Genomic DNA, 25,800 nt, shown 5'->3' on the forward strand with positions numbered 1-25,800 from the left:
AATAGTCAGCCAGTCATACATGCCTCCAATATACAGTGGTCTTTCAAGTTACAATATTAATTGGTTCCAGGATGACAATTGTATGTTGAGACCTGAACTCTATGGAAACCTGGTAATTGGTTCTGAAGACCCCAAAATGTCATCCAAAAATACGAAAAAGTGAGGATTAAAGAATAATAAGGAGATAACTAATAGAGATAAAGCAAATCCTTACATATAAAAGTAATAAAGATCTGCTGGGAGCTGTAATCACTGTCTATGTAGAGAACAGGAGCTTCTTCAGGGTCCTGTACAGTACACTGTGTCCTAAAAAGTAACATGGAGCCGCCCCCACCTGGTGTCCAAAGGAGCAGCTTAGGCTGCATTCACACTTCGTTTTTACATTACGGGTGCCGGATCCGGCTGGGGGAGGGGCATACCGGGCTCTCCCGTACCCCAGCCGGACCAGCGCTGAACTCCATTTACTTTAATGAGCCGACCTCATTTTTGACCCGTATCCGGTTTTGTGACCGGACCTAAAACCGTAGTATACTTTTATTATAGTCGGATGCAGGAAGCCTCTTGTTATATACCATACGAAGTGCAGATCGGTGTTGTGTTCATAGCACAACGCTGCGAGGTGAGCAGTAGAGAAGAGTGAAGTTACAGTGATTAGATTCATCACGAACTTCTCGGCTCGGCGGTTGCTGACTTTATCCTGCATAAATGAGTTCAGCTTTCAGGTGCTCCGGTGGCTGGAAAAGATGGATACAGTCCTAGGAGAGTCTCCAGCCACCGGAGCACCTGAAAGCTGAACTCATTTATGCAGGATAAAGTCAGCAACTGCCGAGCCGAGAAGTTCGTGATGAATCTAATCACTGTAACTTCACTCATCTCTAGTGAGCAAACTCTATAATAACACATTAGGCCCAATATTCTGAATACTATGAATAATCCCTGGTCCTGTCTTATATGAAGGATAGTCTTATGCCTATCCCTATCTTATATGAAGGATAGCCTTATACCTATCCCTATCTTATATGAAGAATAGCCTTATACTTATCCCTATTTTATATGAAGGATAGCCTTATGCCTATCCCTATCTTATATGAAGAATAGCCTTATACTTATCCCTATTTTATATGAAGGATAGCCTTATGCCTATCCCTATCTTATATGAAGGATAGCCTTATGCCTATCCCTATCTTATATGAAGGATAGCCTTATGCCTATCCCTATCTTATATAAAGGATAACCTTATACCTATCCCTATCTTATATGAAGAATAGCCTTATACCTATCCCTATCTTATATCAAGGATAGTCTTATGCCTATCCCTATCTTATATGAAGGATAACCTTATACCTATCCCTATCTTATATGAAGGATAGCCTTATGCCTATCCCTATTTTATATGAAGGATAGCCTTATGCCTATCCCTATCTTATATAAAGGATAACCTTATACCTATCCCTATCTTATATGAAGGATAGCCTTATACCTATCCCTATCTTATATGAAGGATAGTCTTATGCCTATCCCTATCTTATATGAAGGATAACCTTATACCTATCTTATATGAAGGATAGCCTTATGCCTATCCCTATTTTATATGAAGGATAGCCTTATGCCTATCCCTATCTTATATAAAGGATAACCTTATACCTATCCCGATCTTATATGAAGGATAGCCTTATGCCTATCCCTATCTTATATGAAGGATAGCCTTATGCCTATCCCTATCTTATATGAAGGATAGCCTTATGCTTATCCCTATCTTATATGAAGGATAGCCTTATGCCTATCCCTATCTTATATGAAGGATAGCCTTATGCCTATCCTTATCTTATATGAAGAATAACCTTATGCCTATACCTATCTTATATGAAGGATAGCCTAATACCTCTCTCTATCTTATATGAAGAATAGCCTTATGCCTATCTCTATCTTATATGAAGGATAGCCTTATACCTATACCTATCTTATATGAAGGATAGTCTTATGCCTATCCCTATCTTATATGAAGGATAACCTTATACCTATCCCTATCTTATATGAAGGATAGCCTTATGCCTATCCCTATTTTATATGAAGGATAGCCTTATGCCTATCCCTATCTTATATAAAGGATAACCTTATACCTATCCCTATCTTATATGAAGGATAGCCTTATACCTATCCCTATCTTATATGAAGGATAGTCTTATGCCTATCCCTATCTTATATGAAGGATAACCTTATACCTATCTTATATGAAGGATAGCCTTATGCCTATCCCTATTTTATATGAAGGATAGCCTTATACCTATCCCTATCTTATATGAAGGATAGTCTTATGCCTATCCCTATCTTATATGAAGGATAACCTTATACCTATCCCTATCTTATATGAAGGATAGCCTTATGCCTATCCCTATCTTATATGAAGGATAGCCTTATGCCTATCCCTATCTTATATGAAGGATAGCCTTATGCTTATCCCTATCTTATATGAAGGATAGCCTTATGCCTATCCCTATCTTATATGAAGGATAGCCTTATGCCTATCCTTATCTTATATGAAGAATAACCTTATGCCTATACCTATCTTATATGAAGGATAGCCTAATACCTCTCTCTATCTTATATGAAGAATAGCCTTATGCCTATCTCTATCTTATATTAAGGATAGCCTTATACCTATACCTATCTTATATGAAGGATACTCTTATGCCTATCCCTATCTTATATGAAGGATAACCTTATGCCTATCCCTATCTTATATGAAGGATCGCCTTATGCTTATCCCTATCTCATATGACCGATATCCTTATACCTATCCCTATCTTATATGAAGGATAGCCTTATACCTATCTCTATCTTATATGAAGGATAGCCTTATACCTATCTTATATGAAGGATAGCCTTATGCTTATCCCTATCTTATATGAAGGATAGCCTTATGTTTATCACTATCTTATATGAAGGATAGCCTTATGCCTATCCCTATCTTATATGAAGGATAGCCTTATGTCTATCTCTATCTTATATGAAGGATAGCCTTATGTTTATCCCATGCATGTTTAAACTTCTTCACTGTATTTGCAGCGACCACTTCTGCAGGAAGTCTATTCCATGCATCCACTACTCTCTCAGTAAAGTAATACTTCCTCATATTACTGCACAAACTTTTCCCCTCTAATATAAAACTATGTCCTTTTGTGGTAGTTTTAATTCTTTTATCTCTCCTCTCCTCCTTTACTGTGTTTCTTCCCTTTATGTATATAAAGGTTTCTGCCATATCCCCTCTGTCTCTTCTTTCTTCTATACATGTTAAGGTCCTTTAACCTTTCCTGGTAAGTTTAATCCTACATTCCATGTACTAGTTTAGTATCTTCCCTGAAATCTCTCTAGAGTATCTATATCCTTGTGGAGATACGGCCTCCAGTACTGCGCACAATACTCCAAGTGAGGTCTCACCAGTGTTCTGTACAGCGGCATGAGCACTTCTCTCTTTCTACTGCTAATACCTCTCACTATACACCTATGGGCACTTCCCTCTACTACTAATACCTTTCCCTATATACCCATGAGCACTTCCCTCTCTACTGCTAATACCTCTCCCTATACACCCATGAGCACTTAGCTCTCCCTGCTAATATCTCTCCCTATACACCTATGGGCACTTCCCTCTACTACTAATACCTCTCCCTATACTTCTATACTGCCTATGTTTAAGTCTTCTGAAATTATGATCCCTTAATTCCTTTCCTCAAATACTGAGGTTAGGACTGTATTAAATATTCTACTTAGTTTTTTACGCCCCAGGTGCATTATCTTGCACTTATCCACATTAAATGTCAGTGTCCAGAGTTCTGACCATTCTTCTAGTTCATCTAAATCCTTTTCCATCTGACGTATTTCTCTAGGAACATCAACCCTATTACAACACACTTTCAGCGCACATATACCTAAGAAGTTAATGGCACAAGTGGCGCCTCTTTTGTTCCTTTTCTTCTTTATTTCTGGACGATTACATTCCATATCAGGGGTCCTCAAACTACGGCCCGCGGGCCACATGCGGCCCGCCGAGGACATTTATCCGGCCCGTCGCTGCCTAAGGATATCCCTGTGTCCCAAAAGATGTTTTCGGGACACAGGGATGCGCTCTCTGAGGCCCCGCGTTTACTTTAAAAACACAGGGGCTGCCGGGAAGGTGGTGAACGCAGGGACGTCACGGACGTCCCGTGCGTGCGCCCATAGCAACGGAGGAGGGGAGCAGCGATGACGACGTGCGCCAGCCAGCTTGGTAAGTGTTACCAGCGGCACATCAGCTTCGGTGCTCCGACCACCGCTCCTCCAGTCCCGGGACTTACTGCTATGGCCGGACAGGAGGAGCGGTGGTCGGAGCACTGAATTGGGGCAGAACACAGGCATACAGCCTCCAGCCATACACTGTATTGCTGGAGGCTGTATGTCTGTGGGGGAACATACTGCACCTAATGTGGGGAAGAACTATATTGCACCTAATGTGGGGGGAACTATACTGCACCTAATGTGGGGGAACTATACTGCACCTAATGTGGGGGTAACTATACTGCACCTAATGTGGGGGGAACTATACTGCCAACCTAATGTGGGGGAACTACAACCTAATGTGGGGGATCTATACTGCCAACCTAATGTGGGGGAACTGTACTGCCAACCTAATGTGGGGGAACTACAACCTAATGTGGGGGATCTATACTGCCTGCCTAATGTGGGGGAACTATACTGCACCTAATGTGGGGGAACTATACTGCACCTAATGTGGGGGTAACTATACTGCACCTAATGTGGGGGTAACTATACTGCCAACCTAATGTGGGGGATCTATACTGCCAACCTAATGTGGGGGATCTATACTGCCTGCCTAATGTGGGGGTAACTATACTGCCAACCTAATGTGGGGAACTATACTGCCAACCTAATGTGGGGGAACTACAACCTAATGTGGGGGATCTATACTGCCAACCTAATGTGGGGGAACTGTACTGCCAACCTAATGTGGGGGAACTACAACCTAATGTGGGGGATCTATACTGCCTGCCTAATGTGGGGGAAACTGTTCATGTTTTTTATCTATAGTCCGGCCCTCCAATGGTCTGAGTGACCGTGAACTGGCCCCCGGTTTAAATAGTTTGAGGACCCCTGTTCTATATTATACAGAGGTTACTTTATCTCTTCTGACTACAATAAGCCTGTATATCAGATAATACATGATCCTGCTCGTAGCGTTTTCTGATTACTGACCTGTTATCTTCTGTGAAGAGAAGTCGCAGCACGTCACTCCCAGATCGTGAGCCTTGTCATTGTACAAACATCGCATGTTCTCGTCCCAGGCTGTCAGGTCCCCACTGGAGGAACCCGTGATAAATAGATTTCCACCAGGGGAGAAGGCACAGGCCACAAGAGAGCCGTCCTTCACCAGGCTGGACCTGCAAGGAGGAAGACGATGATGAGTCTCAGAGGAAGTCTCTCATTATAGGTTACGGAGCAGCGCGCAACACCGGGACGTCTCCTGACAGGACTCTACACTCTGATTATTTGTTATTGAGAAAGATGAGGCACAATAGAACAATCTAATAATCTACGATAACTTACAAATCAGAATGACCCCTGGAAGTGTATGTAAAAAATTACAGAATTGCACTTCTTAGTGCAGTGTTTCCCAACCAGGGTGCCTCCAGCTGTTGTAAAACTACAACTTTCAGCATGCCCGGACAGCCAAATGCTGAAGGGGCTGTGGTTATCCTGAGCACGAAAAGATACCAACAGCAAAGGGCACCCGAGAAAAATGTATCACTACCGCAGAGTCAAAATTGTGCACATCTATTTATGAAAGCCTTGTCACTGCACACAACAAAAAAAAAAAAGTTACGCAAATTCTACCTTTGCAATTTGCGCAAAAACAGCCCAAATTTGCCACTCTAACCCAGAGAATGATAAACCCCCATCCCTGCTTTACTAGGTGATCAAATTTAGATTAAAGGGGTTGTCAAGGATTAGAAAAACAGCTGATTTCTTTAAAAAATAATAATAATAATAATAATAATAATAATTATAATGAATAGCGCCACACCTATCACCAGGTTGTGTGTGGTATTGCAGCTCAGTTCTATTGAAGTGAATGGAGTCTAGCTGTATTATCACACACAACCTGGGGACAAGAGTGGTGCTGTTTTTTTGGAGAAAAATAAATGATCTCTTTGTCTATTCCTAGATAACCCTCTAGGGGTACTCCGCCCCTAGACATCTTATCCCCTATCCAAAGGGACCCCCGCGATCTCGGCTACGGTACCTCAGACATCCACTGCACAGAGCGAACTCCTTGCCGGATGACTGACTATGTGGGGTGGAGGCTCGTGACATCACAGCCACGCCCCCTCAATGCAAGTCTATGGGAGGGGGCGTGACGGACGTCACGCCCCCTCCCATAGACTTGCATTGAGGGGGTGTGGCTGTGATGTCACGAGCCTCCAGCGCTGCACCTGACGCTCTAAACGAACACCGGGTGCAGCAGGGAGGTTGCGGGGACCCCTGTGATCAGACATTTTATCCCCTATCATTTGGATAGGGGATAAGATGTCTAGGGGCGGAGTACCCCTTTAACCATGGTTTATTTGTCCAGAACACATACCTGTAGAATTTCAGCAATGGGACATTCCATAACACCACGGAGCCGTCCGCGGCTCCTGAAGCTAAATACATGGAGCTCGGTGAAAACCTGCAGACCCTGACCGGGCTTCCACTCGGCTGCTCCAAAGATGCCAAAATCTGCCCATTGCACATATTCCAGAGAATGGTTTTACCGTCCGTCGAACATGAAGCCAGGAAGGTTTGATTGGAGGAGAAGCAGCAGCAGTGCACGGTGTACGCGTGTCCCCGCAGGGGTGAGAAGGACACCTCTTTAAAGTCCTCTAAGGAGTAAACCCGGATAGTTTTATCCAAGGAACATGTAGCAAGGAGAGAGTTGGAGAAGGAGCAGCTGTTTACGTCATCTATATGATCTGCCAGGGTTGTGATTAATTCCGCCATCTTACTGAATCTGGAATACAAGTACATGAAATTTGGTTAAATTCGGACACCACTGCATTGTGTTATATACTGTATGGCGGAGCAGCCAATGATGTAAAGACTATGGGGCTTGGGTGGACGATTGACTGCTCTATCTTTGCAAATATCTACGGCAGTGTTTCCCATGCGGTGTTCCTCCAGCTGTTGCAAAACTACAAGTCCCAGCATGCCCAGACAGCCTTTGCTGTGTCATTTTGGTACCAAACTAGGCTGCATCCTTAAAGGGGTACTACGGTGGAATTTATTTTTTTTTTTTTCAAATCAACTGGTGCCAGAAAGTTAAACAGATTTGTAAATTACTTCTATATAAAAATCTTAATCCTTCCAGTACTTATCAGCTGCTGTAAGATCCAGAGGAAGTTGTGTAGTTCTATACAAGAACTACACAACTTCAAGTGGAGCATACAGCAGCTGATAAGTACTGGAAGGATTTTTTATTTTTCTGCGTACGGGGTGGTATGAGGGCTAATTTTTTGCGCAGTGATCTGAAGTTTTTATCGGTACCATTTTTGTTTTGATTAGACTTTTTGATAGTTTTTTATTCCATTTTTATGGTATAAAAAGTGACCAAAAATGCGCCATTTTGGAATTTTTTTTGCGTGTACGCCATTCATTGTGCGGTTTAATTAACAATATATTTTTATAGTTCGGACATTTACACACCAAGCGATACCACATATGTTTATTTTTATTTACAGTTAGTTTTTTTATGGGAAAAGGGGGGTAGTTCAAACTTTTATTGGGGAAGGGGTTAAATCATCTTTATTAACTTTTTTTTCCACTTTTTTTTTTTTTTTTGATGTTATAGCTCCCATAAGGGACTATAACATGCAGTAAATTGATTCAATACACTGATCCCTGCCATTGCATTGCATTGATCAGTGTTATCGGTGGTTGATTGCTCAAGCCTGGATTTCACCGCAATGGTCGCGATCAGCCCGACTGAGCTGCCCACTGGGAAGCTTTGATCGCTGCGTCTAAAGAGTTAAGAGTTAAAGGAGTACTCCGGTGCATTTTTTTAACCCTCTGTGCCCGGGCTGACAAGCGAAACAAAACAAACTTTAAATCACCTTCCTATGTTCCCCCGTTGCAGTGATATCAATGTCCCATTCTCCGGTCCCCGACTTCTTCCGCTTCCTATAAGTTGAAGAGTCACGTAACGCTCAGCGTATCACCCGCCGCAGCAGTGTCCCCCTGCGGCCAGTGATACGATGAGCATCACGTGACTCTTCAACTTACAGGAAGCGGAAGAAGTCGGAGACCGTAGAACGGGACATTGATATCAGCGCAACGGGGGAATGTAGGAAGGTGATTTAAAGTCTGTTTTGTTTCGCTTGGCAGCCCGGGCACATAGGGTTAAAAAAAAACACAATGCACTGGAGTACTTCTTTAATGACGGACATCTACCTGAACGGCGATATCCGGCATTAGCCACGGGTCCTGGCTGCTGATAGCAACCGGGACCGTGCGGGAATGATGCGAGCTCGGCTCGTGAGCTCATTTCATAACCCTCCCGTGCCGCAGCGCCCTTTAGAAACTGTGTTTTGTGACAAGGGGTTAATGAGAGTATGCCTCTCATTTCTTAAAGGAGTACTCTGGGATAGAAAAATGTATTCTCTATCCTAAAGATAGGGGATAAGTGTCAGATCGTGTCGGGTGCAATCGCTGGGACCCCATGTGATCTCCTGCAGAGATGCATTACGGGGGCGTGTTGGTCATCACTGGGGGTCTGTCCGCACTGGGCAGGGGATAGGGGATAAGTTTTCATACATTAACATTGATGTTTTCATAGCAGGAGACACTCAACCCCAAGTGCAGTTGTGCACCTTCGCTGAAGTGGAGGTCCTGCACTTGTGGTCCATTGCTATGGGCGATCCCCAGCATAATGGGCATACAATGGAGGATGCCTGCTGACGGTCACAAGTACCACAATGGCATCCTACACCAGATACATGTGTGTGTGGATGCGTATTACATAATTCAGACATGAAAAAAACTACATTAACGTGGTCTAAAGTGATAGGAGGTGCTCAACCCCAAGTGCAGTTGTGCACCTACGCTGGGGTGGAGGACCTGCACTTGTGGACCACAATATAGGTTCACTACTGTGGTAGATGTAAACTATGACATTGGCTAACCATCAAAACTGATTGAGACATTAGCCAGTATATCCTTATATGAAGGACCTGAGCCCACACACCAACGCCAAGGTTTCTCAAGTGGTGCGGGACCATGGCGTTGGTGTGCGGGCTCAGGTGTGTCCTTCATATAAGGATATACTGGCTAATGTCTCAATTTTACATCAGTTTTGAGTGTTAGCCAATGTCATTGTTACATCCACCACAGGAGTGAATCTATATTGTGGTCCACAAGTGTAGGTCCTCCACCCCAGCGTAGACGCACAACTGCACTTGGGGTTGAGCACCTCCTATCACTTTAGACCACGTTAATGTAGTTGATAAGTTTTTATATCCTGGAGATCTCCTTTAAAAATCCATAGCAACTCCAGTGTCCTATGCATTGTAAGTTATATACACTTTATCTACTCCATGACAACGACTGGTGCACAGGTCAATGTGTATCATGTATCGCACCATCCTAAATAAATAAGAAGCCAAGGCCACAGATATCAAACCTGTGAGGAAACTTTTCCTTGGAATCCCTACACCTATATTAAAAAAAGAAAAACTACCACAAGAGGACATAGCTTTATATTAGGGGCAAAGGTTTCTGCAGTAATATCAGGAAGTATTACTTTACTGAGAGAGTAGTGGATGCATGGAATAGCCTTCCTGCAGAAGTGGGAGCTGCAAATACAGTGAAGGAGTTTAACCCCTTAACCCCTTAGAGACTCAGCCCATTTTGGCCTTAAGGACTCAGACAATTACATTTTTACGTTTTCATTTTTTCCTCCTCGCCTTCTAAAAATCATAACTCTTTTATATTTTCATCCACAGACTAGTATGAGGGCTTGTTTTTTGCGCGACCAGTTGTCCTTTGTAATGACATCACTCATTATATCATAAAATGTATGGCGCAACCAAAAAACACTATTTTTGTGGGGAAATTAAAAAGAAAAACGCAATTTTGCAAATTTTGGAAGGTTTCGTTTTCACGCCGTACAATTTATGGTAAAAATGACATGTGTTCTTTATTCTGAGGGTCAATACGATTAAAATGATATCAATTATTACATACTTTTATATTGTTGTGCTTAAAAAAAATCAAACTTTTTAACCAAATTAGTACGTTTATAATCCCTTTATTTTGATGACCTCTAACTTTTTTATTTTTCTGTATAAGCGGCGGTATGAGGGCTAATTTTTTGCGCCATGATCTGTACTTTTTTTTATACCACATTTGCATATAAAAAACGTATTACATTTTTTATAATTTTTTTTTATAAAATGTATTAAAAAAGTATCAAGTTTGGACTTTTTTTTTTTCTTTTCGTTCACGCCGTTCACCGTACGGGATCATTAACATTTTATTTTAATAGTTCGGACATTTACGCACGCGGCGATACCAAATATGTCTATAAAATTTATTTTTTACGCTTTTTGGGGGTAAAATAGGAAAAAACGGACGTTTTACTTTTTTATTGGGGGAGGGGATTTTTCACTTTTTTTTACTTTCACTTTTAATTTTTTTTTTACACTTGAATAGTCCCCATAGGGGACTATTCATAGCAATACCATGATTGCTAATACTGATCTGTTCTATGTATAGGACATAGAACAGATCAGTATTATCGGCGATCTTCTGCTCTGGTCTGCTCGATCACAGACCAGAGCAGGAGACGCCGGGAGCCGCACGGAAGGAAGGAGAGGGGACCTCCGTGCGGCGTTCTGAATGATCGGATCCCCGCAGCAGCGCAGCGGGCGATCCGATCATTCATTGAAATTGCGCACTGCCGCAGATGCCGGGATCTGTATTGATCCCGGCACCTGAGGGGTTACTGGCGGACGCCCGCGAGATCGCGGGCGTCAGCCATTGCCGGCGGGTCCCTGGCTGCGATCAGCAGCCGGGATCAGCCGCGCATGACACAGGCATCGCTCCGATGCCCGCGGTTATGTACAGGACGTAAATGTACGTCCTGGTGGGTTAAGTACCACCGCACCAGGACGTACATTTACGTCCTGCGTCCTTAAGGGGTTAAGGACCAAGGGGGTACAGGTACGCCTTTGCTCCCTGGTACTTTAGGACCAAGGGCGTTCCTGTACGCCCGTGGGAATTTCGGTCCCTGCCGCGCACCGGGCGGGGACCGGACGGGGGTGACTGCTGATATCTATCAGCAGGCACCCCGCGCAAATGCCCAGGGGGATCATCAGACCCCCCCCATGTCGGCGAATTCACACTTGCGATTTGCGGCTATTGCGGGTCATGCGGGTCTATGGTGACCCGGTGACCCAGAATATAAGGGGGATCGCGGTTGTCCAAGACACCCACGATCCCCCTGAAGGGATAGGATTGAGGTGGCAGGGGTGCCACCCCTCCTATCCCTGCTATTGGCGGGGGGCGTTACTTTCGGTTTCCCCGTTCTGCCCACCCACAATAGGCGGGGCAGAACGGGGAAACGACAGAGGACAGGCGCCGACGTCCACTTACCCCGCGGGAGAGGCTGCGGGCGACGATCGGTGGAGGAGATAGGAGTCCGGCGATGTTGTGCAGTTGGTTCCCTGGATCCAACGGAAGCCGGTAAGTTGCCTAGCAACATCTGGAGAGTACAGTTTGAGACCACTATACAGTGGTCTCTAAACTGTAACCCTCCAGATGTTGCAAAACTACAACTCCCAGCATGCCCAGACAGCTATTTGGGCATGCAGAGATTTGTAGTTTTGCAACAGCTAGAGGGCCACAGTTTGGAGATCACTGGCAGTGATTTCTAACTGTGGCCCTCCAGATGTTGCAAAACTGCAACTCCTAGCATGCCCAAACAGCAGTTTATTGTCTGAGCATGCTGGGATTTGTAGTTTTTCAACAGCTGGAGGTCCACAGTAAACAGCTGTCTCGGCATGCTGGGAGTTGTAGTTGTGTACCTCCAGCTGTTGCATAACTACGCTTTTGCAACAGCTGGAGGCAAACTGGTTGGTAAATACTGAGTTAGGTAACAGAACCTAACTGAAGGTTTTCCAACCAGTGTGCCTCCAGCTGTTGCAAAAGTACAACTCCCAGCATGCACTGTCTTGTCAGTGCATGCTGGGAGTTGTAGTTTTGAAACAGCTGGAGGTTTGCCCCATCCCCATGTGAATGTACAGGGTACATTCACACAGGCAGGTTTACAGTAAGTTTACTGCTTCAAGTATGAGCTGCGGCAAATTTTTCGCCGCAGCGCATACTCCTAGCGGTAAGCTCACTGTGAACCGCTGCCAGTGCGAATGTACCCTAAAAACACTACACTACACTAACACATAATAAAGGGTAAAACACTACATATACACCCCTTACACTGTCCCCCCCAATAAAAATGAAAAACATATTTGTACGGCAGTGTTTCCAAAACGGAGCCTCCAGCTGTTTCAAAACAACAACTCACAGCATTTCTGGACAGCCACTGACTGTCCAGGCATGCTGGGAGTTTAGCAACAGCTGGAGGCACCCTGTTTGGGAATCACTGGCGTAGAATACCCCTATGCAATCCCTAATTTAGTCCTCAAATGTGCATTGTGCTTTCTCACTTTGGAGCCCTGTCATATTTCAAGGAAACAGTTTAGGGCCACATATGGGGTATCTCCGTACTCGGGAGAAATTGCACTACAAATTTTGGGGAGCTTTTTCTCCTTTTACCCTTTATGAAAAAGAAAAGTTAGGGTCTACACCAGCCTGTTAGTGTAAAAAAAAAAACATGCTGGTGTTGTCCTTTACTTCTTATTTTCACAAGTGGTAAAAGGAAAAAAAGACCCCCAAAATTTGTAGTTTGCAATTTGAAGTACAGAAATACCCAATATGTGGATGTAAAATGCTCTACGGGCACATAACAAGGCTCAGGAGTGAGAGCGCACTATGTACATTTGAGGCCTAAATTGGTGATTTGCACAGGGGTGGCTGATTTTACAGCGGTTCTGACATAAACGCAAAAAATATAAATACCCACATGTGTCCCCACTTTGGAAACTACAACCCTCACGGAATGTAATAAGGGGTATAGTGAGCCTTAACACCCCACAGGTGTTTGAAGAATTTTCATTAAAGTTGGATGGGAAAATGAAAAAACTATTTTTTTTTCACTAAAATGCTGGTGTTACCCTAAATTTTTCATTTTCACAAGGGAAAATAGGAAAAAAGCCCTGCAAAATTTGTAACCCCATTTCTTCTGAGTAAGAACATATCCCATATGTGGATGTAAAGTGCTCTATGGGTGAACTACAATGCTCAGAAGAGAAGGAGCGCCATTGGGATTTTGAAAATAAAATTTGTATGGAATTGAAGGCCATGTGTGTTTACAAAGCCCCCATGGTACCAGAACAGTGGGGGGGGGCACATGTGACCCCATTTCGGAAACTACACCCCTCACGTAATGTAATAAGGGGTACAGTGATCATTTACGCCCCACATGTGTCTGACAGATTTTTGGAACAGTGGTCAATGAAAATGAAAATTGTAATTTTTTATTTGCTCAGCCCACTGTTCCAAAGATCTGTCAAATGCCAGTGGGGTGTAAATGCTCACTGCACCCCTTATTAAATTCTGTGAGGGGTATAGTTTCCAAAATGGGGTCACATGTGGGGGGGGGGGGGGTCCACTGTTCTGGCACCACGGGGGGCTTTGTAAACACACATGGCCCCTGACTTCCATTCCAAACAAATTCCCTTTTCAAAAGCTTAATGGCGCTCCTTCTCTTCTGAGCATTGTAGTGCGCCAGCAGAGCACTTGACGTCTACACATGGGGTATTTCCATACTCAGAAGAGATGGGGTTACAAATTTTGGGGGTCATTTTCTCCTATTACCTCTTGTAAAAATGTAAAATTTGGGGAAAAACCAGCATTTTAGTGAAAATGTTTTTTTTTTCCTTTACACATCCGACTTTAACAAAAAGTCGTGAAATACCTGTGAAGTGTTAAGGCTCACTGTACCCCTTGTTCCATGAGGGGTGTAGTTTCCAAAATGGTAGGCCGTGTGGGTTTATTGTTGTTCTGGCACCATAGGGGCTTCCTAAATGTGACATGCCCCCCAAAAACCATTTCAGAAAAACGTATTCTCCAAAATCCCATTGTCGCTTCTTCCCTTCTGAGCCCTTTACTGTGCCCGCCGAACACTTGACATACACATATGAGATATTTCCTTACTCGAGAGAAACCGGGTTTACAAATTTTGACAGGATTTTTTTCCTTTTACCTCTTGTAAAAATTCAAAAACTGGGTCTACAAGAACATGCGAGTGTAAAAAATGAAGATTTTGAATTTTCTCCTTGACTTTGCTGCTATTCCTGTGAAACACCTAAAGGGTTAACACACTTACTGAATGTAATTTTGAATACTTTGGGGGTGTAGTTTCTATAATGGGGTCATTTGTGGGGTATTTCTAATATGAAGACCCTTCAAATCCACTTCAAACCTGAACTGGCCGATGAAAAATTCAGATTTTGAAAATTTGGTTAAAAATTGGAAAATTGCTACTGAACTTTGAAGCCCTCTGATGTTGTCCAAAAGTAAAAACATGTAAATTTTATGATGCAAACATAAAGTAGACATTTTGTATTTGTGAATCAAAATATAATTTATTTAGAATGTCTATTTTCCTTACAAGCAGAGAGCTTCAAAGTTAGAAAAATGCTAAATTTTCAATTTTTTCATCAAATTTTGGAATTTTTCACTAAGAAATGGTGCAAGTATCGACAAAATTTTACCAATAATAAAAGTAGAATATGTCACAAAAAAACCCTCAGAATGAAGGGTAAAAGCATCCCAGAGTTATTAATGCTTAAAGTGAAAGTGGTCAGATGTGCAAAAAACGCTCTGGTCCTACAGTGAAAATTGGCCTGGTCCTTAAGGGGTTAAGCATTTATGGGATAAGCATAAGGCTATCCTTCATATAAGATAGGGATAGGTATAAGGCTATCCTTCATATAAGATAGGGATAGGTATAAGGCTATCCTTCATATAAGATAGGGATAGGCATAAGGTTATTCTTCATATAAGATAGGGATAGGTATAAGACTATCCTTCATATAAGATAGAGATAGGCATAAGGCTATCCTTCATATAAGATAGAGATAGGTATAAGGCTATTCTTCATATAAGATAGGGATAGGTATAAGACTATCCTTCATATAAGATAGAGATAGGTATAAGGCTATACAGTGGGGATCAAAAATGTGGGCACCCCAGGTAAACATTTGTATTAATGTGCATAAAGAAGCCAAGGAAAGATGGAAAAATCTCCAAAAGGCATCAAATTACAGATTAGACATTCTTATAATATGTCAACGAAAGTTAGATTTTATTTCCATCATTTACACTTTCACAATAACTAGGGATGTCCCGATACTAGCCATTTACATGGTATCGAGGACTCGTTTAATGTCCCCGATACCATGTCCGATACCTGCTGCCGTTCTCCGGTCCTCTCGTCCGCTTCATAGTGTCCTATGGAGGAGCATGTGACACACACGTCACTCCGCCTCCTCCCCTGCGCCCAGCGTAACGCTACGGAGGAAGCAGAGTGACGTGTATGTCACATGCTCCTCCATAGGACGACATGATGCAGACCAGGAGGACGGAAGAACGGGGCAGTGGAGCGGTAGCACCCAACGGAGGAGAGCTACAGGGCGGCCCTGCTGCTGCTAATGTCTACAGGGGGTTTGCTGTCTAAAGGGGGGCCCTGCTGCTGCTGTCTAAAGGGGGGGGTGGCCCTGCTGTTGTCTAAACGGGGGGGGGGGGGCCTTGCTGCTGTTTAAACGGGGGACCCTGCTGCTGTTTACAGGGGGGCCTGCAGTCTATAGGGGGGGGGGGGGGCTGCTGTCTACAAGGGGGGCAGCTACTAATGTCTGCAAGGGGATACTACCTACTATTAAAGGGGTTATCCAGGCAAAACCTTTTTTTATATATATCAACTGGCTCCGGAAAGTTAAACAAATTTGTAAATTACTTCTATTAAAAAATCTTAATCCTACCAATAGTTATTAGCTTCTGAAGTTTTCTGTCTAACTGCTCAATGATAATGTCACGTACCGGGAGCTGTGCATGATGGGAGAATATCCCCATGTGGTCATCGGTCTCACCGACAATGCAAATTCCCTGTTCTGTCCAATGGAGAAGAGAAATCTTGGCTCATATTACAGCAGCCGCCTCCATTGTACACAACAAGGACCCACATATACGGTAAACAGCGCCAGAAACCGGGTCACCCTGCTGTCAGATTCCCTTTAAAATAAAAGTACTCATACTTGGTATCGGCGAGTACTAGAATTAAAGTATCGGTACTCGTACTCGGTCTTAAAAAAAATGGTATCGGGACATCCCTAAAAATAACAGAAAACAATAAAATGGCGTCTGCAAAAAAGTTTGGGCACCCTGCAGAGTTTGGCAAGTATCACAGCTTGTAAACGCTTTTTGTAGCCAGCCAAGAGTCTTTCAATTCTTGTTTCGGTATCTTTGCCCATTCTTCCTTACAAAAGTCTTCCAGTTCTTTGAGATTTCTGGGCTGTCTGTCACGCACTGCTCTTTTAAGGTCTATCCATAGATTTTCAATTATGTTGAGGTCAGGAGATTGTGAAGGCCATGGCAAAACCTTCATTTTACACCTCTTGATGTAATCCCCGTGGATTTCGAGGTGTGTTTAGGATCATTATCCATTTGTAGAAGCCATCCTCTCTTTAACTTCAGATTTTTCACAGATGGCATCAAGTTAGCATTCAGTTTATTGAATCAATTTTTCCTTCTACTCGTGAGATGTTCCCTGTGCCACTGGCTGCAATATAACCCCAAAGCATGATTGATCCACCCCCATGCTTAAAGGGGTTATGCAGGAAAAAAACCTTTTTTTATATATATATCAACTGGCTCCAGAAAGTTAAACAGATTTGTAAATTACTTCTATTAAAAAATCTTAATCCTTTCAGTATTTATGAGCTTCTGAAGTTAAGGTTGTTCTTTTCTGCTCTCTGATGGCACGTGTCTCGGGACAGAGCACAACAGGCAACAACAGCTCCCGATTGATCCCATTGACATGCACTAGTTTTTCTCCCGCTATTTTCCCCTTATTTTTCAACGGCCACTGTACTGCCGGGACATAACGACAGTGTGAAAGAAGCCTTAAAGGGGTACTCCACCCCTAGACATCAAATCCCCTATCCAAAGGATAGGGGATAAGATGTCTGATCACGGGGGTACAGCCGCTGGGGACCCCCACAAACTCAGTGCTGCACCCAGCATTCGTTTAGAGCATCGGCTTCAGCGCCAGAGGCTTGTGACGTTACGGCCACACCCCCTCAATGCAAGTCTATGGGAGTGGGCGTGACGGCCGTCACACCGCCTCCCATAGACTTGCATTTAAGGAGGCATGGCCGTGACGTCATGAGCCTCCGCCCCGCATAGCCAGTCAACCGGCATGGAGCAAGGTTCGCTCCGTGCATCGGATGTCGTTCAGACAGGGGATAGGGGATAAGATGTCTAGGGGCGGAGTACCCCTTTAAAAAAGTTATCTCAAGATCCAAAGTTAAAGGGGTATTCCAGGTTCATACATCTTATCCCTTATCCAAAGGATAGGGGATAAGATGTATCATCGCAGGGGTCTCGCCGGTGGGAACCCCTGTGATCTCGGTGCAGCCCCTGGCATTCTGTGCCGGAGGCTGCTTCTGAGACGGGAACGTGACATCATGGTCACGCCCCCCTCCATTCATGTCTTCATGTCTATGTGATTTTATAGCAGATTTCACCATTAAATGTTAGGGTCACACAAAGCGCATCCGCAGCGTATTTGACGCTGTGGATGCGCTACTGCCCGTCCCTAGAGTGTGCCTCCAGTGGTGCTCTGCTCGCAGAAATCCACCACCACAAGTAGACACAGAGGGAGCTGCGAGTCGCACGCATGAGCAGTGTACTTCAGACATCGTGGCCACTCTCGGCCTAGCTCAGGGAACAGGAGGAGTGGAGAGCTGCGCATCCTTGCACCATCCTTGCACTCCCTCTGTGTCTGCTACGGATTGCTGGCATGAGCAGGACACAAGAATAAAGCTGGAGGCACACTCTAGGGACAGATAGTCAAATACGCTGTGGATGCAGTTTATGTGACCCTAACCTTAAAGTGGTTCTCCGGTGCTTACACATCTTATACCCTATCCAAAGAATAGGGGATAAGATGCCTGATCACGGGAGTCCCGCCACTGGGGACGCCCGTGATCATGCACACGGCACCCCGTTTGTAATCAGTCCCCGGAGCGTGTTCGCTCAGGGTCTGATTACGGTCGACCGCAGGGCCGGTGGCGTGTGACGTCATGCCCCCGCCCCTGTGTGACGTCACGTTCCGCCCCTCAATGCAAGCCTACGGGAGGGGGCGTGAAAGCTATCACGCCCCCTCCCGTAGGCTTGCATTGAGGGGCGGATCAGGCATCTTATCCCCTATCCTTTGGATAGGGGATAAGATGTGTAAGCACCGGAGTACCCCTTTAAGGGGATGTCCCACCGTTACAATATATCCCCTATCCACAAGATATGTGTATGATGTATATGATCATGGGGAGGGGGTCCAACCGCTTGAATCCCCTGCAATCTCGAGAACCAGGTCGTGAGTCTCCTGTCAGGACGGAGTGGCAGTCACATGGTTGTTTATGTGCAGGGCTCTGCTATCTCCCAGTTGCTCCTATAGATAATGAATGGAGTGGTAGCTCAGACAAGTGATTAACGCTCCATTCTATCAGGAGACTTAGGACCCTGTTCTCCAAATCACAAGGGGAACGCCAGCATTCATACACTTATCCCTAAGGGCTTATTCACAATAAATATTTTCCAAACGGAATTCAGCTGCGGAATACTCAATGGGATTCTGCGGCACCATTCACACTACAGAATTTTGGAATCCAGAAATTCCAGACAAAACATGTTAATTCATAATCCGCTCTAAAATGCATTGCCCCTTATTGAAAAGACGCATTTCCAATCGGTCCTAGTGTCGGCTTGTTTTGGCAATGCCACCCACAGACAGAATCTCCACCCGGAATATTGGAGGTTCCTGTAAGGGGAATTCGCACAAAATTCCCTTAACCCCTTAAGGACGCAGCTCATTTTCACCTTAAAGGACAACTGCAGCGCAATATACACTTATCCCCTATCTACAAGATAGGGGATAAGTGTTTGATCGCGGGAGGTCCGACCGCTGGGACCCCCCATGATCTCCTGTACGGGGCCACGGCTATGCCGTGGCTCTCCCGTGCAGGGGGCGTGCCTGCCACAGCATGACGTTGCGGCCGGCACGCCTCCTCCATGCATCTCTATGGCTCCCCCATAGAACTGTATGTGGACGGGGAGGAGACGGGGCGTCACCAACGACCTCTAGGTCGACGCTACGCGCCTTAGCGCTCACTATGAGCGCTAATGGCGGCTCCCCGCTAGGGAGATCTCGGGGGGTCCCAGCGGTCGGACCCCACGCGATCAAACACTTATCCCCTATCTTGTAGATAGGGGATAAGTGTATATTGCGCTGCAGTTGTCCTTTAAGGACTGAGCCCTTTTTCGAAATTCTGACCACCGTCACTTTAAGCATTAATAACTCTAAGATGCTTTTACCGATTATTCTAATTCCGAGATTGTTTTTTCGTGACATATTCTACTTCATGTTAGTGGTAAATTTTTGTCGTTACTTGCATCCTTTCTTGGTGAAAAATCCCCAAATTTCCTGAAAATTTTGAAGATTTAGCATTTTTCTAACTTTGAAGCTCTCTGCTTGTAAGGAAAATGGATATTCCTAATAAATTTTATATTGATTCACAAATACAATATGTCCACTTTATGTTGGAATCATAAAATGGACATATTTTTACTTTTTAAAAAAAATTTGAGGGCTTCAAATTATAGCAGCAATTTTCAAAATTTTCATGAAAATTGCAAAATCTGAAGGGACAGATGTTACAGAACTACAACTCCCAGCATGCCTGGGCAGTCTAGGCATGCTGAGAGTTGTAGTTTGGCAACATCTGGAGGGCCACCATTTGGGCACCACTGTAATAGTGGTCGCCAAACTGTGACTCTCCAGATTTTGCAAAACTACAACTCCCAGCATGCCCAGACAGCCTTTCGCTGTCAATTAGTACTACCTAAAAAAATAAAGAAATTTTTTTTTATTGTCGGCTGCATTTTTAGTGCCCTGTCCGCCCACATAAATTGATCCCTGTTTAAAAAAATTATAAAAATGTTGTTATAATAAAGATAAATTTCATTAAATACTATTTTTTTCATCACTACTGTATCTTTTTTTATATTTTTTTTTAATGGTACCTTACGAAATTTTATTAAAAAAGGTATCTCCATCACTTTTTTGGATCGTTAAAGTCCAAAAAAGAATAAAAAACGCCTACAAAAACGCCAAAGTTAAAACCCACATGGCGTTTTTCTTGTTTTTTTTTTACTCCCATAGACTTCTATGGGAGAAAAACACCACGATTTCAGGTGAAAAAACGCCTTAGGCTTATCATGCTGCGACTTTACAAAACCGCCAAGGTGCTAAAAAATGCCAAAAGGATTTTATTTTTTAAACGCCAAACTGAAAAAAACAAAAGTGGAAAAAGAATTTAGCGTTTTTTCATTGATTTACAGCTAAAATCTGGCCGCAGCGTTCTTTCAATGAAAAAATGCCATGGGGGCCGTTTTGGTTTTTTTGGGGGCACAACGCCAATTAAAAAATAAAGAGATAAAAAATAAAACAAGTGGAAACTTAGCCTAAGAGTGAACAATGCTCACTGAATGTATAATGTTAACAATACTGCCCGTAGCAAAAGTAAAGCACGTAAATGCAGATGTAGAACAGGTAAGTACAATGATAGCGGCAGGTAAAATGATCAAGTATGAACTAACAAGTCTTAGGCTGGGTTCACACCACGTTTTTCAAATACGGTAACCGTTTACGGTTTTCCGCAAAAAAACGTATACGACCGTATTCGAAACCGTATGCATAGAGAATGCATTGTAAACCGTATTCCAAATGTTGTGTACGGTTGCATCCGTTTTGCCTCGGATACGGTTTTGCAGATTTTTCAACCGTAGGCAAAAACGCTGTCGACCACGTTTTTGCCTCCGGTTGGAAAACCGTATGCGAACCGTATGCTGTTCTTTTAACATTGTTGTCTATGAGAACCGTACACAGAATTTCAGAATACGGTTGCACACGGTTTTTCTAATCCATTTTTGGAGTTGACACATGCGCAGATTGGAATTTCAATAGAACAATAGTAACTTTATTAAATTGCTGGAAAACCAATTCGAACAAAATAGCAAAACCGTTGGCAAAAACTGATGCAAACGGATAGAACCGTTCGGGGAAAAACCATATACGTTTTAATTTGGAGTCATACGGTTGCATACGGTTTTTGCCATACGTTTTTTAGCGGAAAACCGTATACGGTAACCGTATTTGAAAAACGTGGTGTGAACCCAGCCTTACCCATGTTGGAGAGCAGCCTGAGCACCGATCCCTACAATCGTTTCAGTTTCCCCTTCTCAAGAGGTGCACCCCTTGACAAAGGCTCAGGCTGCTCTCCAACATGGGTAAGACTTGTTAGTTCATACTTGATCATTTTACCTACCGCTATCATTGTACTTACCTGTTCTACATCTGCATTTACGTGCTTTACTTTTGCTACGGAAAGAATTGTTAAAGGATAGCTCCCACCATCATGGTTTTTTTTTTTTTTGTCCCTGTCTATTGCCCTTCTATTCCTAACACCCTCCCTGCCTTTATTTTTTTTTTTTACTATTTTAAAAATGGCATTTAGTCTGCCTGGTAGTGTGCTCACTACCAGGCAGACTTCCCCAGCAGGCACCACGTCACTGATGCCTGCTGGGGGCCAACTTCTGCCCTTAGTTCTCCTAACAGGGTGCCTCCAGCTGTTTCACCACTACAACTCCCAGCATGCGCTGACATCTGTTGGCTGTCAGGGCATGCTGGGAGTTGTAGTGGTAAAACAACTGGAGGCACCCTGTATTGGAAGGCAACCTCCGTGGCTCTGTACCGGGCGGACAGCGGCGGGGAGCTGGAGCTGAGCCGGAGCCCGGCCATGGAAGGCGGCAGCTACACCGGAGTGGAGCCGGAGGGGCCCCTGTGGTCCCTGGCGCCCCGGACTCCCCTCAGGCGGCTGCTGAAGAAGGACGTGCAGAGGCCGTTCCCACTGCGCTTCTCCCTGCACTAGGCCTACCCCCCGCCCAAACATGTAGTCAACTAGGCTATAAAAGTATACGTTATAATAATTTTATTTTTTTATGGTTTCATAATGTAAGTCAATGTGGACACGGATTATGCTGTATGGCGTACAGCAGCATCCGTTAACGTATACGATTTTCCTTCCCAAACGTACGAAACGTGTACGTTAACCGTAAACAAAAAAGCAGTGCGCATCCACCCTAAATAATAAAGAACATATATCTTTGGCGTAAGTATACAGGGTTGCATTGACGACAATGTCACTTTGGAAAGAGGTTGCGGCTTCCATACCGTCGCTCTTGCAAAACTACAACTCCCAGCATGCCCGGACAGCCGTTGGCTGTCCGGGCATGCTGGGAGTTGTAGTTTTGCAACAGCTGGCGACCATTGTGCTGCTGAATACATTGCATGCTAAGCAGTGGTTCTACAACAGAGCATTGTACTATGTTTTATTAATTTATTCATTTTATTCACAATTAATCAACCCCATGCCATTGTTGCTTAGCAACAGTATTAGCCGCCCAGTTCCGTGTGGTATGGGATGGAGACACCTAAAGCTGGGGGGGGGGGGGGGGGTCGCTTATTTTAAAAACTCGGGCTCAACACCAAAACATACAAAACTACAACAGAGGGATGTTTATATCCAGCTTTGTAATTCAATGCAGCAAAACCCATAAACTGAACTGGACAAAAGCATTCATTAATTAACCCCCCCCCCCCCCCCCTCCTTGAGTCGTCAAGTGGACTAGTCCAGACCCCCTATACCACACACAGCACTCACCTCCAGACACAGCGCGTCCTGACCGGCAGGGGGCGGGGCGTGCGGAGGAGGAAAGGGCTACGGAGGTGACGTCGTCCGCTCTAAGCAGTCCTAGCTAGAGCTGTCACGTGACGCCCCTGGTGGTTCATGAGTCATGTGACTCCATGTGCTGGCTGTATACACAGTAGGCAGACAGTGCCAGCATTTATGATTTATCTTATTCTTTGGAAATCTCAGTGATTTTTGGCAATGTGTTTGTTTTTTGCCAAATTATAATTTTTTATTTTATTTTATTTTATATATATTTTTTTTATAACTACTTAAAGGGGTACTCTGGTGGAAAACTTTTTTTTTTTAATGAACTAGTGCCAGAGAGTTAAACAGTTTGTAAATTACTTCTATTAAAAAAAAATCTTTACCCTTCCAGTACTTATTAGCTGCTATATACTACAGAGGAAATATTTTTTGGGGGGGGATTTCTTTTTTGTCTTGTCCACAGTGCTCTCTGCTGACACCTGATGCCCGTATCAGGAACTGTCCAGAGCAGGGGAAAATCCCCATAGCAAACCTATGCTGCTCTGGACAGTTCCTGACACGGACAGAGGTGTCAGCAGAGAGCACTGTGGACAAGACAAAAAAGAAATTCAAAAAGTAAAGAATTTCCTCTGTAACATACAGCTAATAAGTACTGAAAGGATTAAGATTTTTAAATAGAAGTAATTTACAAATCTGTATAACTTTCTGGCACCAGTTCATTTAAAAAAAAAGTTTTCCACCGGAGTACCCCTTTAACCCCTTAAGGACCCAGCCTAAATATACCTTAAGGACCCGGCCATTTTTTGCACATCTGACCACTGTCACTTTAAGCATTAATAACTCTGGGATGCTTTTACCTTTCATTCTGATTCCGAGATTGTTTTTTCGTGACATATTCTACTTTATGTTAGTGGTAAGATTTTGTCGATACTTGCATCATTTCTTGGTGAAAAATGCAAAAATTTGATGAAAAAATTGAAAATTTTGCATTTTTTTTTACTTTGAAGCTCTCTGCTTATAAGGAAAATTAATATTCCAAATACATTATATATTGATTCACATATACAATATGTCTACTTTATGTTTCCATCATAAAGTTGAGATGTTTTTACTTTTGGAAGACATCAGAGGGCTTCAAAGTTCAGCAGCAATTTTCCAATTTTTCACAAAATTTTCTAAATCGGAATTTTTCAGGGACCAGTTCTGTTTTGAAGTGGATTTGAGGGGCTTTCTTATTAAAAATAACCCATAAATGACCCCATTATAAAAACTGCACCCCTCAAAGTATTCAAACTGACATTCAGAAAGTTTTTTTTAACCCTTTAGGTGTTTCACAGGAATAGCAGCAAAGTGAAGGAGAACATTCAAAATCTTCATTTTTTACACTCACATGTTCTTGTAGACCCAGTTTTTGAATTTTTACAAGGGGTAATAGATGAAAAATCCCCCCAAATTTCTCTCGAGTAAGGAAATACCTCATATGTGTATGTCAAGTGTTCGGTGGGCGCAGTAGAGGGCTCAGAAGGGAAGGAGCGACAATAGGATTTTGGAGAGTGAATTCTGCTGAAATGGTTTTTGGGAGGCATGTCACATTTAGGAAGCCCCTATGGTGCCAGAACAGCAGAAAACCCCCACATGGCAAACCATTTTGGAAACTACACTCCTCAAGGCACGTAATAAGGGGTCCAGTGAGCCTTAACACCCCACAGGTGTTTGACGACTTTTCGTTAAAGTCAGATGTGTAAATGAAAAAAATAATTTTTCACTAAAGTGCAGTTTTTTCACCAAATTTATCATTTTTACAAAGGGTAATGGGAGGAAATGCCCCCCAAAATTTGTAACCCCATCTCTTCTGAGTATATAAATACCCCATGTTAGGACGTAAAATGCTCTGTGAGCGAACTACAATGCTCAGAAGAGAAGGAGTCACATTTAGCTTTTGGAAAGCAAATTTTGCTGAAATTGTGTTTGGGGGGCATGTCGCATTTAGGAAGCACCTAGGGTGCCAGAACAGCAAGAAAAAAACACATGGCATACCCTTTTGGAAACTACACCCCTCAAGGAACGAAACAAGGGGTACAGTGAGCCTTAACACCTCACAGGTATTTCACGACTGGATGTGTAAATGAAAAAAATATAATTTTTTCACTAAAATGCTGTGTTTTCCCCAAATTTAAAATTTTTACAAGGGGTAATAGGAGAAAATGACCACCAAAATTTGTAACCCCATTTGTTCTGAGTATGGAAATACCCCATGTGTGGACGTCAAGGGCTCTGCTGGCGCACTACAATGCTCAGAAGGGAAGGAGCGCCATTGAGCTTTTTGAAAGAGAATTTGTTTGGAATGGAAGTCGGGGGGCATGTACGTTTACAAAGCCCCCCGTGGTGCCAGAACAGTCGACCCCCACACATATGACCCCATTTTGGAAACTACACCCCTCACAGAATTTAATAAGTGGTGCAGTGAGTATTTACACCCCACTGGCGTTTGACAGATCTTTGGAACAGTGGGCTGTGCAAATGAAAAATTTAATTTTTCATTTTCACGGATCACTGTTCCAAAAATCTGTCAGACACCTGT

The 25,800-nt window shown here is 43.5% G+C and overlaps 1 protein-coding gene across 2 annotated transcripts in view; it reads right to left on the minus strand.

Annotated features, from left to right (window-relative positions):
- WDSUB1 (WD repeat, sterile alpha motif and U-box domain containing 1) overlaps positions 1–23,324 on the minus strand; it is a 38,241-nt gene extending 14,917 nt beyond the window's left edge. The window contains exons 1-3 of one of the 2 annotated variants that reach the window (XM_056536098.1): positions 23,205–23,324; positions 6,638–7,045; positions 5,251–5,435 (exon numbers count right to left, since the gene is read on the minus strand). In XM_056536098.1, coding sequence (XP_056392073.1) covers positions 5,251–5,435; positions 6,638–7,035 — 583 coding nt within the window. In that variant the 5' untranslated portion in view covers positions 7,036–7,045; positions 23,205–23,324. Of the gene's footprint in view, positions 1–5,250; positions 5,436–6,637; positions 7,046–11,682; positions 11,800–23,204 lie in introns of those variants that run through there. The other variant, XM_056536100.1, reaches the window with a different exon arrangement.
- Between the last annotated feature and the right edge of the window lie 2,476 nt (positions 23,325–25,800).

The sequence above is a fragment of the Hyla sarda genome, chromosome 8, assembly GCF_029499605.1.
Source record: "Hyla sarda isolate aHylSar1 chromosome 8, aHylSar1.hap1, whole genome shotgun sequence".
NCBI lineage: Eukaryota > Metazoa > Chordata > Amphibia > Anura > Hylidae > Hyla > Hyla sarda.